Source organism: Linepithema humile, chromosome 6 (assembly GCF_040581485.1).
Source record: "Linepithema humile isolate Giens D197 chromosome 6, Lhum_UNIL_v1.0, whole genome shotgun sequence".
NCBI lineage: Eukaryota > Metazoa > Arthropoda > Insecta > Hymenoptera > Formicidae > Linepithema > Linepithema humile.
Window position 1 is genome coordinate 1,628,423 of NC_090133.1, and position 21,197 is coordinate 1,649,619.

The following is a 21,197-nucleotide window of genomic DNA, read 5'->3' on the forward strand; positions in this document are numbered from 1 at the left end:
CTTAAAATTATAGTCATCAAGTAATTAGCAACAGAATAATAGAATATGAAAATGACACTGATAATTTGGAGTACATTGCGAAGAAGAATGAAGGAAATAACGATAACAATGCTGGCGCATCTAAAATATAAATGAGATAAATAAAATAAGAAAAAAAATAATTATGTTTCTGTAAAAAGTGTATCAAATGCATTATTTCTTATATGTCGTAGTATCAACAAATTAAAAAAGCCACACATTTCGATGTAGTCATTTTTATAGATAATAGAATATTAAGGGAAAGTTATAAATTCCGTTAAGAACAACTTTTGCATTATTTAAAAAATATTATTTATCTGTATTACAGATTTGCTATAATGCCTTTACCTCCCCCCGTCTCCCACCCTCTTTCTCGTTCGCGTAATTGTTATATTACTATACATTTGCTTTAGATCCGACTACCTCTCTTGATAACTGTTAGATAAGTTTGAACGCTGTCAATATTTACGTTTAAGTAGAAAAACTGTACGTCTCTTTCCTCGACCTCTTCCATCAGGCACTTTTCGACGAAATAATGTTCGCATCGTGTTCAGTTAAACGCGCTGTATCATACAGATTAGACACAATGAGTTGGAAACAGGAAAGTGATCGCCAACTCTGGATAGCAAAATGTTTTAAAAAAAAAGATTGCCATGGATTTCGAGTACAGTGTCGAACAGAATCTTGCCGAGAGTTTGTTAAATACGCGAAGTACATTAAATTTTCAGAACATATTAATGAAACCCATCCAAGAGTTTTTAATAATGAGACGAAGAACATTGACAGGAAGGACTGGAAATTTTATCGGCTAACAGAAAGGTACAACACACAATGTATTTTATGTAAAACAGTATTGATAGAATCTACAAATGAAAACTACTTATTGGAACATTTATCCCTTGAAGAAGTCTACCGTGATGATAGAAAACGAACATTCTATGAAAATCAATTTTTTATATGGAAATACTTAGACCAAGTTAATGATTTCTCTGCAAAATGTAGTCTTTGTAAAACACATATAAAAACTTGTTTCGATATTGAAGAGATGAAAAAGCACGTAGTCAACAAGCATAATGAAAAGTGGCTATTATTAATGCAAACAGGAGGGTGGATAAATAAATCACAAGACAACGAACAGTCTTTAATGAATATAATTAACCAGCATGACTGGATAATGAGATATTTTACAAAATCTATGCATTTTGAAGCAATATGTAACTTTTGCAAAATCAGACAACAAGCTATCAGAATTGAAGAGATTCATTACCATGTAAAGCAGCATGAAACTATTTATAATATGGATAAGTTTTTAACAGAGACATTAAGTAATATGGATAACTGGCGTTGTTTTCGATATACAAAAAATGAAAAAACAACACAATGTATTATATGTAATCTTGTTATGCCGCTTTACCAGCCGATACAGTTTAATTTAGCAGCTGAGGACATGAACACTCACGCCCAAATGCATTGTTTTGAAAACTTTCATCAACGTAATCACTTTTATCATTATATAACAACACAACATTTTACACTAAAATACGTAAACGAAAATGAACATTACGATGCGACATGTACGATTTGTAATGAAAATATACCATTCATGTATAACTTCATTGAATTGGAACAACACATACAAGAACATAACGAAGATTGTAAAAGAATACAAAAAGAATTGGCACAAGAAACAGCATACGATCAAGATGGACCATCGACAAGCCAGACAAACTGAAAAAAAAACGATCGTAAGTTTTAATCATATTTTATTAATTATTATTGTTATCATATTATATTTATCATTACAGTTTATTTTTTGAGTGATTTATTCAATACATGATAAAAACAACAAAAATCAAATAATTACTATTTGTTTTTATATATGTTACGAATGTTTCTACAGATTTATCTACACAGAGTTTGAAAATTGGAAACGATAAGGGCATTTTTAAGGAGCATCTCACGATCAGCTATAACGACAATCTTGACATTGACAAGTGATTTAAAACATTTGAAGTCATTAGCGTATTTTGACTTATTTATCACATATCTGTTTTGAGTTTATATAAATGTACACAATTTGCAAATTTAAATACATATATTTACAAATTTATGATTTAACACGATAAGTTAAATTTATAAAATTATAAATTACAGTTACTATTTTGAAGCATAATATTCTTTAAATTATACTGCAAAGAATATGTGTTTGTACATTTATAAAAGCTAAACCGATTTCATGAATATAATAAACTTTTTCTATAGTGACGAATCTTCGAGTGACAATCTCAGTACATATACAATAAGAATAACAAAAATCAAATAATTAGTGTTTGTCCGAAATATATGTTACAAAGGTTTGCGTAAACTTTATCGAATCGTATTTTTGAACTTAAAATAGATACAATGTCTCCGTCACTCGATATTTGATGAAAGAACCGTTTAATATTATGTATATTGCAATTAGACATAAAAATATTACTTTTTTACACAATATTTTCATGAAAAAAGTAGGGGTCAGAACCTTTATCAAATCACTAACATGACCATATTATGAAATGATTTGGAGGATTACATATTTCGCAGTTGGGCATAGAAGTATCGCTTTCTTGTGCATTAGAAGACAGTATCTCTAAATCCTTGTACGAAATGTATATTTCTTTAGTTCCTTTTACAATGCTTGCGTAAATAATTTTTGAAGCGTTTGGATGTCTACATTTTATATGACTTTATGAAATGGTTTTGAATAATTATGTAAAAAGTAAAAGTTCGAAGATATTGGTAAATGCGCAAGAAACAACTATAATAGCCATGTTATTAAAAATTATACCGAGTGCGCGATTGTAACAATTTTGTATAAAATTACCGAATATTCGAACAAATGTATGTCTTGCGATAAAAAATATTGTAACATTAAATTTTTTAATATTCGTAAACATGTAGAAAGAAGCGTACACAAATTTGTAAATACGAAGAGAAGAGAAAAGTACGAATACCATCGTGGAAATATGTTAATTATTTGAAAAGATTATGTTTTTGCAATATATTATCTGTGCGTATGTTCCGTTTAAACTTGAATCTTTAGTAAATAATGTATCAATATTCTAAAGTATTACAAACATGTAGGAGATTGTATTATTTATCATTTCAATGTTATTTTTATTTACAAATTTCTCAACTGTGGAATTAATGTTGTTTCTAAAATATTACAAGTAAGAAATTATTTTGTTACTTTAATGTTACGCTTATTTAAAAATTTCTTGAATTTTTTACGAATTTAATGTTATTGTTTGCGTGATAAATTCAGGTTTTGGCACATAGGTTTCCACGTGCAAATGACAGATAAAATTCATGTATTTATTTAAATGAAAATTCAGGTTGATTGTATATTCACACAGATACATATGGCATGTGATAATAATTGTTACATTTATAATATATACACATAAAAAAAAATATATATATATATACAAGAAAAAATCATGTTTTATGTTTATTATTACATACAAATATTTATTACAATCTCGCAAAAAATAAAAAAAGAAACGTTTAATTTTTATCAAGATGAACAAGTGGTATCGAAGCGATATTCTGCTTGCTTTATGACATTGAACAGAAAGGATTCAAGAATGTAGCGCGCGCGCATGTGTATGGTGAGTGACTATTGGTTCTCATATAGCTTTTTCTCTTGTAATAGATTGCGCGAGCATTGCGCTCTACATATTTATACATCGGACGTAAATCACACAGTTTTCATGACATTGGTAGTCCTAAAATATTCGCGTTAAACTCTTAAAACATCACCTGTTATAACTTTAAATAATTATAGGAAAATATTAATTTTTTAATTACAAAAGAAGTGGTTGCAAATTATTACTTTAATCATAATTTGAATTTTATATACATAGGTAGTTCTGTCTAACAATGGATAAAAATGTTTTTGGCAGACAGATAAATGAACAACTACTGAATGATCAATCGGGTTACAAAATACCTCGATCTGTTACAAGCAAGAATAACGATAACAACATTAATAATTATGGAAACATTTTTCTCACTACGACAGGTAAATTATTATTAATATATGTATGTATAGGAATATTTTACATTCATATTATTAACATGTAAACCTTTTGTAGGAGAAATTAGTTCAGATTACATACATCGAAACAATTTTTTAGAAAACAAGAGACCTAATGTTTCTTTTATGGAGAACACAGTAGATAACGATGAACAGTTCATTTCAAACATGAAAAAAATAATTGATAAGAATTATATCATGTAAAACTAATTCATAAATGATCTGAATATGTATAATTATTGTATTTTATATTTAATTTAATCTTTTGTTGCACTTAGGTACAACAAAGAAAATTGCAGCATAAGAAATTTCCAAAGCAGATTATCAAAGAAAAAGAAAAGTGCACTTACCGACGAAGATCAGAATCTAATGAAACGGTTTAAAAAATCTGTGGACGACAACAAAACTATGTCTGTATTTCCGCAAAATATACAGCAATCTGTAACTACAACTCCTGTTAGCAATCGCAATTATTCAGTGAGTGCAAGTATCCCACAGATTACTTCAACTTTTGCATCGCATAATAAGAGTTTAAGGTATACCTCACATTTAAGATATTATTCGAAATATATTACAGTAAATAATAATTGTAGATTTGTTCGTTAAAGTGGTGTTTTATTTTCAGAAACAACACAAATCCATTACTGTTTCATGTTACTTTAAAGGTGCAGAAAAATGATCAATTGATGCTACCTGAAACTACAAAATCTGCCACTGAAATAGAAACCGAGCAATTCTGTTATAAAATGCAGTACTTTACATCGCCCCAAGAAAATTATTAAATAATTTACAGTTTATTATGACATAATTTTGATAATTTATTATAATATTAGAAACAAAAGTTTGAATATTTATTACATTTTATCATTTGTTCAAAGTAGAATAGTTTTTGTTTCCTAAGGTTTTTCTGATTTTATTACACATAATGTTGATAAATCAATAAATTAGTGCAAATAATTCTTTACGTTTTAAAATCCTTTAAAATTAAATTAGTTATATAACTTCTGTCTTTTGTTACAAAATTTCTGTCAAAATGTGTTATGGACGTATTTAATCAAGGCACTCAAAAGTTTCGCGACATAGCGCTTTTAGGCAGAAGGGATTACACTAAAGGTATATCCATATAACTTGCATAGATGCATGAGCGTAGGCATAAAAAATTTTATTGGTCCGGTGGCATCTGTATAAGACAGTGAACCAATCCATTTCTTCATGTATATGCTTATGCGCTTTTACAACTCTGAATATATCCTAAAGATTGCCATAACCTTTCAAACGTTCAAAAACGTAAAATAACATCAGCATTTAAAATGAATATACCTAAGCATAATTAATAATTTATATAAAGTTAACGAAATAGCTGAATAATTTACGATATTGATGAAGTAGGCATATTTTTGTTCAGTGTATTACAGTTAATATTTAAAGTCGTCAGTCACAATGAGTGAATTTAAACTGCATCATTTGATAGTGCAATTAGTTGAAGTATTAAAGTAAGTATCACAAATGATATTGTATATATTGTAACATTTAATTTTTGAAATCATATAAGTATAAATAGATTTAAAAATGTACACATTAAATTCTATATCAAATATTTTTATAAATAAATATTATTTTCTTCAGTTTGGAGTCTGCCCCAGAAAGACACTTGGAAAAACTTCAGAAAGAAAGCTCAACAGCCAATGCATTAAATACAGTTGCTCCTCACAGTTGCATACAGTATCTTGCAAAAATTTCACCTCAACCAGAGTTGAGGTGAAATTCTGTATTTTCACTACATTCTACATTTATTTCTACAGAAATATGAGAAACTAAAATCGAAAATGTTAGTGTGGATTAATATAATATAAAAGATACATTTTTTTTAAATAATTTACATTGAATTTTGAAGAATAACAAAAAATATATCTTTTCAGAATAGATTTGTTAAGTCCGTTTGTACAAACTTTGGATTTGATATATCAAGATGAAGAATTGATGAAGTACCTATTTGGAAAGTCCACATTAGAATTGAAAACTAGTGCTCTAAGAGATCCAACCATTACTCAACAAAGTTTAGTCAATATTAATGATGGTGTCTTATTGAAGCATAATTGGGTAACGGAGCGTCCACGTATAACCTGGGACTTTTATAGTGATGTGAGTGTAACACTTTATCAAAGTTTGTAATTCTGCAAAATTCTTACGAAACAATAAAGTATGCATATCTGACATAATTAAATAATTACAGAGGTTGTACCAGTTGTGTCTGAAAAATTTATACTTCTGTTGGATATTTTATATTGTTTGAAAGGAATAAATGGATCGTATATCGTTTCAGAACCTTTAACAAATCTTTATGGTGTTAAAACTTTTAATATAGTATCAGATGTTGGTGAGGAATACATTAAAAATTTTTATTAAATATAAATATAATTAAAAAAGATTAATAATAAAACATTATATTTTGTTTCCAGGCATATCATTTAAGCATCTAGCACAACAGATACTACCTTTAGCCTCCTATTACTCCATGACAGTGAGATTTGTTGAAGAGAAAATCTCACCAAATGATGGGCTAGTTAATCATGCTCTAAGAGGAGCGATATGATTTCTGCTGAAGGATTACTCGATACATTAAATTATTTTTTACAATTTGGTAACACAAATTTATATCAAGTAATGGTTATTTAAGTTTCTAAATGTATTTAAAATACATTTATATATTAATACTATATGTAATCTAGAAAAATGGGTTTACAAAGAAGTGATATGTGATCCATATCAGGAAGTTAGTATTATTATAAATGCTAATTAAAGTCTTATATCGCATATCATGAGGGCACAAATATATACTTGCGCATTTATCAGCTTTTTGTAGAAGATGAATTAGTTTATTTTGTACAAACTTGCCGAATATTCGAACAAATGTATATCTTACAAAAATTAATATTGTTACATTAAATTCTTTAATATTCGTAAACATGTATAAAAGAAGCGTACACAAATTTTTAAATACGAAGAGAAAAGTACGAATACCACCGTGGAGATATTAATTACTTCAACAGATAATGTATTCGCGCGACAAATAATGCAATAAAATGGGGTATTTTGGTTGGTTAATTCGTGACGCGGCGGATATTGCGACGCGTGGCGCTCAGTGAAAATTCGGCCTAACGCTTGGACGCTTGGTTCGATTCAAGCCAGCGGCACACGATACGTTTTTTACGGTATTGATTGCGAGCTAGTAAAATATTAGAAATGTTCCATGCATCAAACAGTATTTTATTAATTTACTAGCTCGCAATCATTCTAGTAAGCAAAAACGTACCGTGTGCTGCTGGCTTCAGACTCTTTTGTCCAAAGTCACACACGTGCTGCCACACTCGCCGCGCTTTAGCTCGATCATGTGTGCTAATGAATCGGAACATTGCCATTGGTGGAAACACAATGGATTGGTCTGGGGAAACTCAAACGGCCAATGACGGCTAATGGCTGACGTGCCCGCATTTGATTGCTCGGGAATGCAACCTTTTAGTGACTAACCACTTACAAACTAGAAAAATTGTACGTCTCTTTCCTCGACCTCTTCTATCAAACTTTTGAACGAAAAAATGCTCGCATCGTGTTCATTTCAACGTGCTCTGCCATACAGCTCGGATACAATGAGTTGGAAACAGGAAAGTTCTTACTACAATTGGATAGCGAAATGTTTTAAAAAAAAGGATTGCCATGACTTTCGAGTACGGTGTCGAGAACGATCTTGCCAACAGCGCCTTAAATACGCGTCGTACTGTTCTTTTGCTCAACATTTACATACTAAGCATGAAAATGTTTATAACCATGAGATGAAGAATATTTTCAAGAAGGACTGGAAGTTTTATCGGCTAACAGAAAGCAACAACATACAGTGTATTTCATGTAATACAGTAATGATTGAATTTCGAGAAGATAACTATTTATTGGACCACATATCCCTTGAAGAAGTTTACCGTAATGATAGAGAACGAATGTTCTACGAAAATCAATATTGGATTTGGAAATACTTAGACCAAGTTGATGATTTCTCTGCAAAATGTAATCTTTGTCGAGAAAGTGTAAAAGTTTGTTTGAACATTGATGAAATGAAAAACCACTTCATCAAGAATCATAGAAAAAGGTGGCTATTATTAGTGCTAAGAAGAGAGTGGTGGGGTAAATCACGAGACAAACAGTCTTGGGATTATCAAACTGACCATTATGACTGGTTGGAGAAATGTTTTACAAGTTCTACGCATTTTGGAGCAACTTGTAAATTTTGCAACCGCAGACTGCGAGCTATCAATATTGACAAGATTAAGAAACATGTAAAACAGCATACAATGATTTGTAAAATGGATAAGGGATCAATAAAACTTGCAAAGGAAGTAACTGATATGGATATCTGGCGATGTTTTAGATATACGAAAGATGAAAACATACAATGTTTTTTATGTTGTTTCGTTCTGGAGTGGAATTCATTAGTTAAAGACATGAACACTCACTCACAACTGCATTCTTTCAAAAACTTTTATCAACGTGATAACTACTATCACTATATAACTAAACAACATTTTACTCTCAAATACATAAGACAAAGTGATGAAGAATCTGCGGTATGTACGATTTGTAAAGAATATGTACAATATTCTTTTGACATCCCTCGCTTAAAGAGACACGCAATGACTCATCAAGAGGATTGGAAAAGAATACAAGAAGAATTAAAACGAGGGACAGCACACGATCAAGGTGGACCATCGACAAGTCATGGAAAATGAAAAAAAATGATTGTGAGTTTTAATCATATTTTATTAATTATTATTGTAATTTTATTCTATTTATTATTACAGTTTATTCTTTGAGTGATGTACTCAATACATGATAAAAACAACAAAAATCAAATAATTAAAATTTGTTTTTGTATATATTACGAATGTTTCTACAGATTTATCTACACAGAGTTTGAAAATTGGAAACGATAAGGGCATTTTTAAGGAGCATCTCACGATCAGCTATAACGACAATCTTGACATTGACAAGTGATTTGAAACATTTGAAGACATTAGCGTATTTTGACTTATTTATCGCATATCCGTTTGGTGTTTTTATAAATGTACACAATTTGTAAATTTAAATATATATATTCATAAATTTATGATTTAACACAATAATTAAATTTATAAATTAATAAATTATAGTTATTATTTAGAAACATAATATTCTTTAAATTATGCTGCAAAGAATATGTGTTTGTACATTTATAAAAGCTAAACCGATTTCATGAATATAATAAACATTTTCTATAGTGACGAATCTTCGAGTGACAATCTCAGTACATATACAATAAGAATAACAAAAATCAAATAATTAGTGTTTGTCCAAAATATATGTTACAAAGGTTTGCGTAAACTTTATCGAATCGTATTTTTTAACTTAAAATAGATACAATGTCTCCGTCACTCGATATTTGATGAAAGAACCGTTTAATATTATGTATTTTGCAATTGGACATAAAAATATTACTTTTTTACACAATATTTTCATGAAAAAAGTAGAGGTCAGAACCCTTATCAAATCACTAACATGATCATATTATGAAATGAATTGGAGGATTACATATTTTGCAGTTGGGAATAGAAGTTTCGCTTTCTTGTGCATTAGAAGACAATATTTCTAAATCCATGTACGAAATGTATATTCCTTTAGTTCCTTTTTACAATGCTTGAGTAAATAATTTTTGAAGCGTTTGGATGTCTACATTTTACATGACTTTATGAAATGGTTTTGAATAATTATGTAAAAAGTAAAAGTTCGAATATATTGGTAAATACGCAAGAAACAAATATAATATCCATGTTATTAGAAATTATACCGAATGAGCGACTGTGACAATTTTGTACAAAATTACCGAATATTCGAACAAATGTATGTTTTGCGATAATAAATATTGTTACATTAAATTTTTTAATATTTGTAAACATTTAGAAAGAAGCATACAAAAATTTTAAAATACGAAGAGAAGAGAAGAGTACGAATACCACCGTGGAAATATGTTAATTATTTGAACAGATTATGTTTTTGCAATATATTATCTGTGCGTATGTTCCGTTTAAACTTGAATCTTTAATAAATAATATATCTAAAGCATTACAAACATGTAGGAGATTGTATTATTTTATCATTTCAATGTTATTCTTATTTACAAATTTCTCAACTATGGAATTAATGTTGTTTCTAAAATATTACAAGTAAGAAATCATTTTGTTACTTTAATGTTACACTTATTTAAAAATTTCTCGAATTTTTTATGAATTTAATATTATTGTTTGTGTGATAAATTCAGGTTTTGGCATATAGGTTTGCACGTACAAATGACAGATAAAATTCACGTGTTCATTTAAATGTAATTTCAGGTTGATTGATATTCACACAGATACATATGGCATGCGATAATAATTGTTACATTTATAATATATACACATAAAAAAAAAAAAAAAAAATATATATATATATATATATATATATATATATATATATATATATGAGAAAAAATCGTGTTTTATATTTATTATTTTATACAAATATTTATTACAATCTCGCAAAAAATAAAAAAAGAAACGTTTAATTTGTATCAAGGTGAACAAATGGTATCGAAGCGATTTTCTGCTTGCTTTATGACATTGAACAGAAAAAATTCAAGAATGTAGCACGCGCGCGCGTGTGTATGGTGGGTGATTATTCGTTCTCACATAGCTTTCCTTGTTGTAACAGATTGTGCGAACATTGCGCTCTACATATTTACATATCGGACGTAAATCACATAGCTTTTATGACATTGGTAGCCCTAAAATCTACAATTTTTGCGTTAAACTCTTAAAACATCACGTGTTATAACTTTAAATAATTATAGAAAAATAATAATTTTTTAGTTACAAAAGAAATGGATGCAAATTATTACTTTAATTATAATGTGGATTTTATATACACAGGTAGTTCTGTCTAACAATGGATAAAAATGTTTTTGGCAGACAGATAAATGAACAACTACTCAATGATCAATCGAGTTACAAAATACCTCGATCTGTTACAACAAAGAATAACGATAATAACATTAATAATTATAGAAATATTTTTCTCACTATGACAGGTAAATTATTATTAATATATATATATATATATATATATATATATATATATATATATATATATATATATATATAGGAATATTTTGCATTCATATAATTAACATATAAACTTTTTATAGGAGAAATTAGTTCACATTACATACATCGAAACAATTTCTTACAAAACAAGAGGCCAAATGTTTCTTTTGTGGAGAACACAGTAGATAACGATGAACAGTTCATCTCAAATATGAAAAAAATAATTGATAAAAATTATAACATGTAAAACTAATTCATAAATGATCTGCATATGTATAATTATTGTATTTTATATTTAATTTAATCCTTTGTTGCACTTAGGTACAACAAAGAAAATTGCAGCATAAGAAATTTCCAAGGCAGATTATCAAAGAAAAAGAAAAGTCCATTTACCGACGAAGATCAGAATCTAATGAAACGGTTTAAAAAATCTGTGGATGACAACAAAACTATGTCTGTATTTCCACAAAATATACAGCAATCTGTAACTATAACTCCTGTTAGCAATCGTAATTATTCAGTGAGAGCAAGTATCCCACAGATTACTTCAACTTTTGCATCGCATAATAAGAGTTTAAGGTATACCTCACATTTAAGATATTATTTAAAATATATTACAGTAAATAGTAATTGTAGATTTGTTCGTTAAAGTGGTGTTTTATTTTCAGAAACAATACAAATCAATTACTGTTTCATGTAACTTCAAAGGTGCAGAAAAATGATCAAATGGTAATACCTGAAACTACAAAATCTGTCACCGAAACAGAAATCGAGCAATTCTGTTACGAAATACAGTACTTTACACCGCCCCAGGAAGATAATTAAATAATTTACAGCTTATTATTATATAACTTTGCTAATTTATTATAATATTAGAAACAAAAGTTTGAATATTTATTACATTTTATCATTTGTTCAAAGTAGAATAGTTTGTTTCCTACGGTTTTTCTGATTTTATTACACATATTGTTGATAAATCAATAAATTAGTGCAAATAATTCTTCATGTTTTAAAATCCTTTAAAATAAAATTAGTTATATTACTTCTGCCTTCTGTTACACATCTGTCAAAATGTGTTATGTACGTATGTACCTATTCAAGGCACTCAAAAGTTTCGGACATGCGTTTTTAGGCAGAAGGGATGACACTAAAGAAATATCCATATAACTTGCATAGACGCGTAAGCGTATGCATAAAAAATTTTATTGGTCCGTTGGCATATGTATAAGACAGTGAACCAATCCATTTCTTCATGTATATGCTTATGCGCTTTTACAACTCTGGATATATCCTAAAGATTGCCATAACCTATTAAGCCGTTCGAAAACGTGAAATAACATCAGCATTTAAAATGATTATGTCTAAGCATAATTGATAATTTATAATTGATAATTATATATAATTGATAATTATATATAATTGATAATTAATAATTGATAATTATATAAAGTTAACGAAATAGTTGAATAATTTGCGATACTGATGAAGTAGGTATATTTTTTTCAGTGTATTACAGTTAATATTTAAAGTTGTCAGACACAATGAGTGTATTTAAACTGTATCATTTGATAGTACAATTAGTTGAAGTATTAGAGTAAGTATCACAAATCATATTGTATATATTGTAACATTTAATTGCTGAAATCATATAAGTATAAATGGATCTATGAATATACATGGTATATTCTATATCATATATTTTTATAAATAAATATTTTCTCCAGTTCGGAGTTTGCTCCAGAAAGACACTTGGAAAAACTTCAGAAAGAAAACTCGACAGTCAATGCATTAAATACTGTTGCTCCTCACAGTTGCATTCAGTATCTTGCAAAAATTTTACTTCAACCAGAATTATTTCTACAGAAATATGAGAAACTAAATTCGAAAAAGTTAGTGTGGCTAATATAATATAAAATATACATATTTTTTTTAATAATTTACATTGAATTGTTGAAAAATAACAAAAAATATATTTTTTTAGAGTAGATTTGTTAGGTCCGTTCGTTTGTACAAACTTTAGAGTTGATATCTCAAGATGAAGAATTGAAGAAGTACCTGTTAAGAAAGTCCACCTCAGAATTGAAAATTAGTGTTCTAAGAGATCCAACTATTACACAAGAAAGTTTAGTCAATAAAAATGATGGTGCCTTAATGAAGCATAATTGGGTAACGGAGCGTCCACGTATAACCTGAGATTTTTATAGTGATGTGAGTGTAACACTTTTCCAAAGTATGTAATTAATTCTACAAAATTCCTAGGAAACAATAAAGTATGCATATCTAATATACTTAAATAATTACAGAGGTTGTACCAGTTCAGACTTTATACTTCTGTGGGCTATTTTATATTGTTTGAAAGGGATAGATGGATCATATATTGTTTCAGAACTTTTATCAAATTTTTATGGCGTCAAAATTTTTAATATATTATCAGATATTGGTAAGGAATACATTAAAATTGTTAATTAAATATAAATGCATTTAAAAAAGATTAATGATAAAACATTGTATTTTGTTTTTAGGCATATCATTTAAGCAACTAGCACAACAGACATTACCTTTAGCTTCCTATTACTCCATGACAGTGAGATTTGTTGAGGAGAAAATCTCATCAAATGATGGGCTAGTTAATCATGCTCTAAGAGGAACGATACGATCTTTGCTGAAGGATTACTTGGTACATTAAATTATTTTTACAATTTGGTAACACAAATTTATATCATTGTTTATATCATTATATGCATTGGTTATTTAAGTTTTTAAATGTATTTGAAACACATTTATATATTATATAATATATGTAATGTTATTACTGATGTTACTTGCTATTTTAGCTCTTTGTTCAACTCGAGACAGAACACATTCATGGTAAATCAAACTTGCAGAAACTGTGGTTTTACATTCAAGCTACTATGCTTACAATATCTATACTTTCGCAGATTACATCTACAATATGCAAGGTTAGTATAAAGCATTAATGGATACTAATGAATTCTGATTATATTATACTTAATTCTAAATACGCTTGAGAATTGTAAACTATAATTTCTGTAACTGAGACATTAGGGATACAACGTGGTGTGTAATGTGCGATTATAGACGAATGTCAGAGGGGGAAAAGTACTGAGCCTCCTTCACGGGCAAACATTGAATAATGTCAGTGATGAAGCAAAGTCTAAAGTCTAATGCGCATAGCATTGTAAATTACAAAATAATCGTTCATTACACAATATAAAATTTAACAAAATAATTTTGTTTTAGAAGTTTGTGAATGCTATTGTTATTTACATCTTTCTGTTACATAGATTTTGTTCAAATAAGAAATTTTTCTATGAAGTGCAAACTATTTGACATTCGATATTGAGATCCAAATTGTTATCCAATCACTTGAAACTTAACTCCTAATCTTGGATTTATTTTTTATTCACTTTCTATTTTAAATATTGGATTAACTATTGTTTTAAGTATTGTTTTAAAATATTATTTTTAAATTTTTATTTTTTAGTTTTGTATATGTTGTTGAAATAATTATAATTAAATATGTACTTTTATTTCTTTATAAAAATTTATACTTGTTACTTTTTTATTACAAAAATTTATATTTAATACTTTTTTATTCATCCATATGTGTTTCACGTCAATGAGACTGCAAAATGTTCTTTATATTCAAGCAATCAATAGATAATAAATTGGAAAAAACTTTAAACATTATTATAATTATTTGCTCTATTTCAATATGAATTCTAAAGTGTTAAATTTAAAAGATATTTGAAATTATAGTCCTTGAGTAATTAGTAACAGAATAATAGAATATGAAAATTACATTTATGATTTGGAGTATATTGTGAAGGAAAATGAAGGGAATAACGATAACGATCGTGGTATGTCTAAAATATAAATGAGGCGAATAAAATAGGAAAGGAAATAATTATATTTCTGCAGAAAGTGTATCAAATGCATTTCTTTTTTTATGTCGTAGTATCAACAAATTAAAAAAATCACACATTTCTTCGATGTAGACATTTTTATGGATAATAGAATATTAATTGAAAGTTATAAATTCCGTTAAGAACAACTTCTACATTATTTTAAAAATATTATTTATCTGTATTACAGATTTGAATGCCTCTACCTCCTCGCACTCCCTCTTTCTTCCTCGCTCGCATAATTGTTATTTTACTATAGGTCTGTTCTTTATAGCTGAACTGGCAGCACTAGTTCAGAGTTTATCTTTCTCCTTTCAATGTGGGAGGAAAAAGATAAACTGTGAACTAGTGTAGCGAGTTCAGCTATAAAGAACAGACCTTATACATTCGCATCAGATCCTACTACCTCTCTTGATAACCGTTAGGTTGGTTTGAACTCTGTCAATATTTACGTTTAAATAGAAAAACTGTATGTCTCTTTCCTCGACCTCTTCCATCAGGCACTTTTCGACGAAATAATATTCGTATCGTGTTCAGTTAAATACGTTCTATCATACAGATCAGACACAATGTGTGGTGGAAGCTTCCGCTGGTTAAGTATATGTTATGAAGAAGAGAATGCAAAGGAGTTTCGAGTAAAGTGTCGAGAAGGATCTTGCGGAAAGAGTTTTATATACGCGAAGGAACCTGAGAATTTTGTCAAACACATGAATAGACAGCATAGAGGCATTGCTCTCCGTGAACTGAACGAACAAAGGGTGAGTGGAAATATTTTCGGACAATGACAACGAAGAAGAATGTATTTTATATGGAATGTATTTTATATAAATATAAAGTTAAAATTACAGCTTTAGATGATGACTTATGGATACACATATCACTTGCACATAACATGAACCAACTATGATTCTATAAAGAACGACATTGGATTTGGAAATATTTGATCACTCATGGAGATTCATCTGCAAAATGTATTATTTGCCTAACTAAAACTGTAAAATTATCTATCAATACTACAGAGTTAAAAGACCATATCGAAAAGGAACATAAAGACAAGTGGCATGTGATGCTCGCATATGAAGCATTACAGGCTGGAACAAACAGTCAGTCTTGGAACTATCTTGCTACTAAGAACAAGTGGTTGAAGAAATGTTATGAAGATTATTTGAATTTTTGAGCAGAATGTAAACTTTGCAAATGCAGTAAACTATATGTCAAAATTGAAAACTTTAAGACACATGTAGCGAAGCATCATGAGGATTTTTGTGATCTTGAAAAGAGCATAGTAGCTGAAACAGCACAGCATCATTTAGATTTCTCATATTTCAGATATTCCGGAAATGAGAAAGAAATAGAATGTATTTTATGTCATACAGTTTTTCAGAGATGGTCAGCTTGTAATCATAATTTGATCACTCTCACAAAAGAGCATTCTTTAAATATCCCTAAACATGATCGCTATATAATTAAACAACATTATGCACTTAAATATATTAAACAAACTGCAGACTATGCGACATGTAGGATTTGTGATACATATGTAGACTGAATGTAATATGGTCTTTTTAACAAAGCATTGGCAAATAGCACATACAGAGAATTTGAAAAGAATACAAGAAAAAATAAAACAAAAAGCAGCAAACGGTCAAGCTGTACAATCGACAAGCTATGAAAATTGGAAGAAAGACGATCGTGAGTTTTAATCATATTTTATTAATTATTGTTTATTAATATTTATCATTACAATTTAATCTTTGAGTGGTGTACTGAATATATACGTGTATACGATAAAAACAACAAAAATCAAACACTTAATATTTACTTTTGATATATTACAAATGTTTATATAGATTCATCTACAGAGTTCGACAATGGAAATGATGATAAGGGCATTTTTGAGCAGCATCCCATGATCAACTATAACGACAATCTTGACTTTGACAAGTGATTTGAAACATATGAAGGCATTAGCATATTTTGACTTATTTGTCGCATATCGGTTTTGTGTTTATAAATGTACACAATTGGTAAATTTAAATATATATGTTTATAAATTTATGATTTAACACAATAAGTTAAATTTATAAAATTATAAATTATAGTTATTATTTTGAAACATAATCTTTATATTATGCTTCAAAGAACATGTGTTTTTACATTTATAAAAACTAAACCAGTTTCATAAATATAATAAACTTTTCTGTAGTGACGAAGCTTCGAGTGACGTTCTCAGTACATATTAAATAAGAATAACAAAAATCAGAATAATTAGTATTTATTCGAAATATATGTTACAAAGGTTTGTGTCAATTTCATCGAATCGTGTTTTCTAACATAAAATAGATACAATGTTTACGTCATTCGAAGAAACAATCGTTTGATTATTATGCAATTATTATGCGTTTGATTATTTTCCAATGTTTTTTTAATATGGGATTAAGACATTTAAAGTCTATATATGTATTGCAAATCTTACATATCGCATAGTCACCAGATTGTTTAATATATTTAAATGCATAATGTTTTTTAAATATATCGCGATCACGTTTAGGGATATTTAAAGAATGCTGTCTTGCGTGAGTGATGAAATCATGATTATAGGTGACTGAATCTTTCTGCAAAACTATCCCAAAAATTACATTCTATTTTTGTCTCATTTCTGGAATATCTAAAATATGAAAAATCTAAATTATGATCTGCTAATGTTTCAGCTGCTATGCTCTTTTCAAGATCACAAATTTCCTCATGCTCCGCTATATGTTTCATAAAGTTATCAATTACGACATATAGTTTACTACGTTTGCAAAGTTTATATATTTTACAATTTGACATAAAAGTATTACTTTTTTGCACAATATTTTCATGAAAAAAGTAGACGTCAGAACCTTTAGTAAATGACTAACAGGACCATATTAGGAAAGAATTGGAAGATTATGTATTTCGCAGTTGGGCACAGAAGTATTGCTTTTTTGTGCATAAGAAGACGGTATTTCCAAATCCATGTACGAAACGTATATTGCTTTACATCCTTTTTACAATGCTCGCGTAAATAGTTTTTGAAGCGTTTGGATGTCTACATTTTATATGACTTTATGAAATGGTTTTGAATAATTATGTAAAAAGTAAAAGTTCGAATATATTGGTAAATGCGCAAGAAACAAATATAATATCCATGTTATTAAAAATCATAACGAATGAGCGACTGTGACAATTTTGTACAAAATTACCGAATATTCGAACAAATGTATATCTTGCGAAAATATTGTTACAGTAAATTTTTTAATATTCGTAAACATGTAGAAAAAAGCATACACAAATATGTAAATACGAATAGAAGAGAAAAGTACGAATACCACTGTAGAAATATGTTAATTATTTGAACAGATTGTTTTAGCAATATATTATCTGTGCGTACGTTCCGTTTAAACTTGAATCTTTAGTAAGTAATGCATCAATACTCTAAAGTATTACATACATGTAGGAGATTGTATTATTTTATTATTTTAATGTTATACTTATTTAAAAATTCCTCGATCTCGTGATTAATATCGTCTTAAATTATTATAGGCATGTAAGAAAAATTCTATTATTTTATAATCTTAATTTTAAGCTTTTTTAAAAGTTTCTCGTTTACGAATTTAATGTTATCTGTAAAATAATTCAAGCATATAGTAAATTGTGTCATTTTATCATTTCAATGTTATTCTTATTTACAAATTTCTCAACTGTGGAATTAGTGTTGTTTCTAAAATATTACGAGTAAGAAATCATTTTGTTACTTTAATGTTACGCTTATTTAAAAATTTCTCGCTTATTTAAGAATTTTTTACGCATTTAATGTTATTGTTTGCGTGATAAATTCAAGTTTTGGTACATACACGGAGTAAATTTTATATCAAAAATTATTATGTGCGGTAGTAGCCGCGGACCATGAAGGAATTATAAAAATTTTTACTATGTTTTTCACATGTGAAACATGGTAAAAATTTTCGGTTCGCAGCTTCATGGTCCACGGTTAATGCCGTACATAGTAATTTTTGATATAAAATTTTTTCCGTGTAGGTTTGCACGTGCAAATCACACATAAAATTTATGTATTCATTTAAATGTAATTTCAGGTTGATTGTATATTCACACAAATACATATGGCATGTGATAATAATTGTTACATTTATAATATATACACAGATAAAAAAAATATATATATATAAATATACAAGAAAAAATCATGTTTTGTATTTATTATATTATACAAATATTTATTACAATCTCCCAAAAAATAAAAAAAGAAACGTTTAATTTTTATCAAGATGAACAAGTGGTATCGAACATGAAGTGATATTGAACAGAAAGGTTTCAAGAATGTAACGCGCGCGCGTGTGTAGGATGAGTGATTATTGGTTCTCATATAGCTTTCCTTCTTGTAATAGATTGCGCGAGCATTGCGCTTTACATATTTATACATCGGACGTAAATCACATAACTTTTATGATATTGGTATCCCTAAAATCTACAATATTCGCGTTAAACTCTTAAAACATCACGTGTTATAACTTTAAATAATTATAGAAAAATAATAATTTTTTAGTTACAAAAGAAGTGGATGCAAATTATTACTTTAATAATAATTTGGATTTTATATACACAGGTAGTTCTGTCTAACAATGGATAAAAATGTTTTTGGCAGACAGATAAATGAACAACTACTGAATGATCAATCGGGTTTCAAAATACCTCGATCTGTTACAACAAAGAATAACGATAATAACATTAATAATTATGGAAACATTTTTCTCACTATGACAGGTAAATTAGTATTAATATATGTATATATATAGGAATATTTTGCATTCATATAATTAACATATAAACCTTTTGTAGGAGAAATTAGTTCACATTACATACATCGAAACAATTTCTTACAAAACAAGAAGCCTAATGTTTCTTTTGTGGAGGACACAGTAGATAACGATGAACAATTCATCTCAAATATGAAAAAAATAATTGATAAGAATTATAACATGTAAAACTAATTCATAAATGATCTGCATATGTATAATTATTGTATTTTATATTTAATTTAATACTTTGTTGCAAATAGGTACAACAAAGAAAATTGCAGCATAAGAAATTTCCAAGGCAGATTATCAAAGAAAAAGAAAAGTGCATTTACCGACGAAGATCAGAATCTAATGAAACGATTTAAAAAATCTGTGGATGACAACAAAACTATGTCTGTAATTCCACAAAATATACAGCAATCTGTAACTATAACTCCTGTTAGCAATCACAATTGTTCAGTGAGAGCAAATATCCCGCAGATTACTTCGACTTTTGCATCGAATAATAAGAGTTTAAGGTATGCCTCACATTTAAGATATTATTTGAAATATATTACAGTAAATAGTAATTGTAAATTTGTCCATTAAATTGGTGTTTTATTTTCAGAAACAACACAAATTCATTACTGTTTCGTGTAACTTCAAAGGTGCAGAAAAATGATCAATTGATGCTAGCTGAAACTACAAAATCTGCCACTGAAATAGAAACCGAGCAATTCTGTTATGAAATGCAGTACTTTACACCGCCCCAGGAAGATTATTAAATAATTTACAATTTATTATGACATAATTTTGATAACTTATTATAATATTAAAAACAAAAGTTTGAATATTACATTTTATCATTTGTTCAGAGTAGAATAGTTTGTGTTTCCTAAGGTTTTTCTGATTTTATTACACATAATGTTGATTAATCAATAAATTAGTACAAATAATTCTTTACGTTTTAAAATCCTTTAAAATAAAATTAGTTATATAACTTCTGTCTTCTGTTACAAAATTTCTGTCAAAATGTGTTATGTACGTACCTAATCAAGGCATTGAAAAGTTTCACGACATAGCGCTTTTAGGCAGAAGAGATTACACTAAAGGTATATCCATATAACTTGCATAGACGCGTAAGTGTATACATAAAAAATTTTATTGGTCCGTTGGCATATGTATAAGAAAG

The 21,197-nt window shown here is 28.2% G+C and overlaps 3 protein-coding genes across 4 annotated transcripts; all 3 read left to right on the forward strand.

Annotated features, from left to right (window-relative positions):
- Positions 1-348: 348 nt before the first annotated feature.
- LOC105673147 (uncharacterized) lies at positions 349-10,056 on the forward strand. 2 transcript variants are annotated; one of them, XM_067357266.1, is made up of 11 exons: positions 349-837; positions 924-1,763; positions 1,919-4,081; positions 4,155-4,296; positions 4,375-4,632; positions 4,722-5,589; positions 5,723-5,924; positions 6,016-6,238; positions 6,330-6,473; positions 6,556-8,886; positions 9,042-10,056. In XM_067357266.1, exons 3-6 carry the CDS (start codon positions 3,940-3,942, stop codon positions 4,876-4,878), a joined length of 699 nt encoding a protein of 232 aa, XP_067213367.1. In that variant the 5' UTR covers positions 349-837; positions 924-1,763; positions 1,919-3,939; the 3' UTR covers positions 4,879-5,589; positions 5,723-5,924; positions 6,016-6,238; positions 6,330-6,473; positions 6,556-8,886; positions 9,042-10,056. The 2 variants fall into 2 exon arrangements, with proteins under 2 accessions (XP_067213367.1, XP_067213366.1); XM_067357265.1 differs by having other exon boundaries at positions 350-1,763; positions 1,919-3,779; positions 3,924-4,081.
- Positions 10,057-10,618: 562 nt separating this feature from the next.
- LOC105673148 (uncharacterized) lies at positions 10,619-16,819 on the forward strand. Its single transcript, XM_067357268.1, has 11 exons — positions 10,619-11,243; positions 11,361-11,502; positions 11,581-11,838; positions 11,928-12,853; positions 12,984-13,148; positions 13,241-13,467; positions 13,563-13,699; positions 13,782-13,936; positions 14,094-14,219; positions 15,745-15,943; positions 16,034-16,819. Exons 1-4 carry the CDS (start codon positions 11,102-11,104, stop codon positions 12,082-12,084), a joined length of 699 nt encoding a protein of 232 aa, XP_067213369.1. The 5' UTR covers positions 10,619-11,101; the 3' UTR covers positions 12,085-12,853; positions 12,984-13,148; positions 13,241-13,467; positions 13,563-13,699; positions 13,782-13,936; positions 14,094-14,219; positions 15,745-15,943; positions 16,034-16,819.
- A 2,641-nt stretch (positions 16,820-19,460) lies between these two features.
- Positions 19,461-20,961, forward strand: LOC105673146 (uncharacterized). Its single transcript, XM_012368566.2, has 5 exons — positions 19,461-19,682; positions 19,834-19,991; positions 20,067-20,208; positions 20,287-20,544; positions 20,634-20,961. Exons 2-5 carry the CDS (start codon positions 19,850-19,852, stop codon positions 20,788-20,790), a joined length of 699 nt encoding a protein of 232 aa, XP_012223989.2. The 5' UTR covers positions 19,461-19,682; positions 19,834-19,849; the 3' UTR covers positions 20,791-20,961.
- The last annotated feature ends 236 nt before the right edge of the window (positions 20,962-21,197 follow it).

Coding starts and splice junctions, on each gene's coding strand:
- LOC105673147 (XM_067357266.1), top strand. CDS start 3,940: ATGGATAAAAATGTTTTTGGCAGACAGATAAATGAACAACTACTGAAT. Junction 4,082..4,154: donor CATTTTTCTCACTACGACAG/GTAAATTATTAT, acceptor AACCTTTTGTAG/GAGAAATTAGTTCAGATTAC. Junction 4,633..4,721: donor TCGCATAATAAGAGTTTAAG/GTATACCTCACA, acceptor TTTTATTTTCAG/AAACAACACAAATCCATTAC.
- LOC105673148 (XM_067357268.1), top strand. CDS start 11,102: ATGGATAAAAATGTTTTTGGCAGACAGATAAATGAACAACTACTCAAT. Junction 11,503..11,580: donor ATTGATAAAAATTATAACAT/GTAAAACTAATT, acceptor TGTTGCACTTAG/GTACAACAAAGAAAATTGCA. Junction 11,839..11,927: donor TCGCATAATAAGAGTTTAAG/GTATACCTCACA, acceptor TTTTATTTTCAG/AAACAATACAAATCAATTAC.
- LOC105673146 (XM_012368566.2), top strand. CDS start 19,850: ATGGATAAAAATGTTTTTGGCAGACAGATAAATGAACAACTACTGAAT. Junction 19,992..20,066: donor CATTTTTCTCACTATGACAG/GTAAATTAGTAT, acceptor AACCTTTTGTAG/GAGAAATTAGTTCACATTAC. Junction 20,209..20,286: donor ATTGATAAGAATTATAACAT/GTAAAACTAATT, acceptor TGTTGCAAATAG/GTACAACAAAGAAAATTGCA.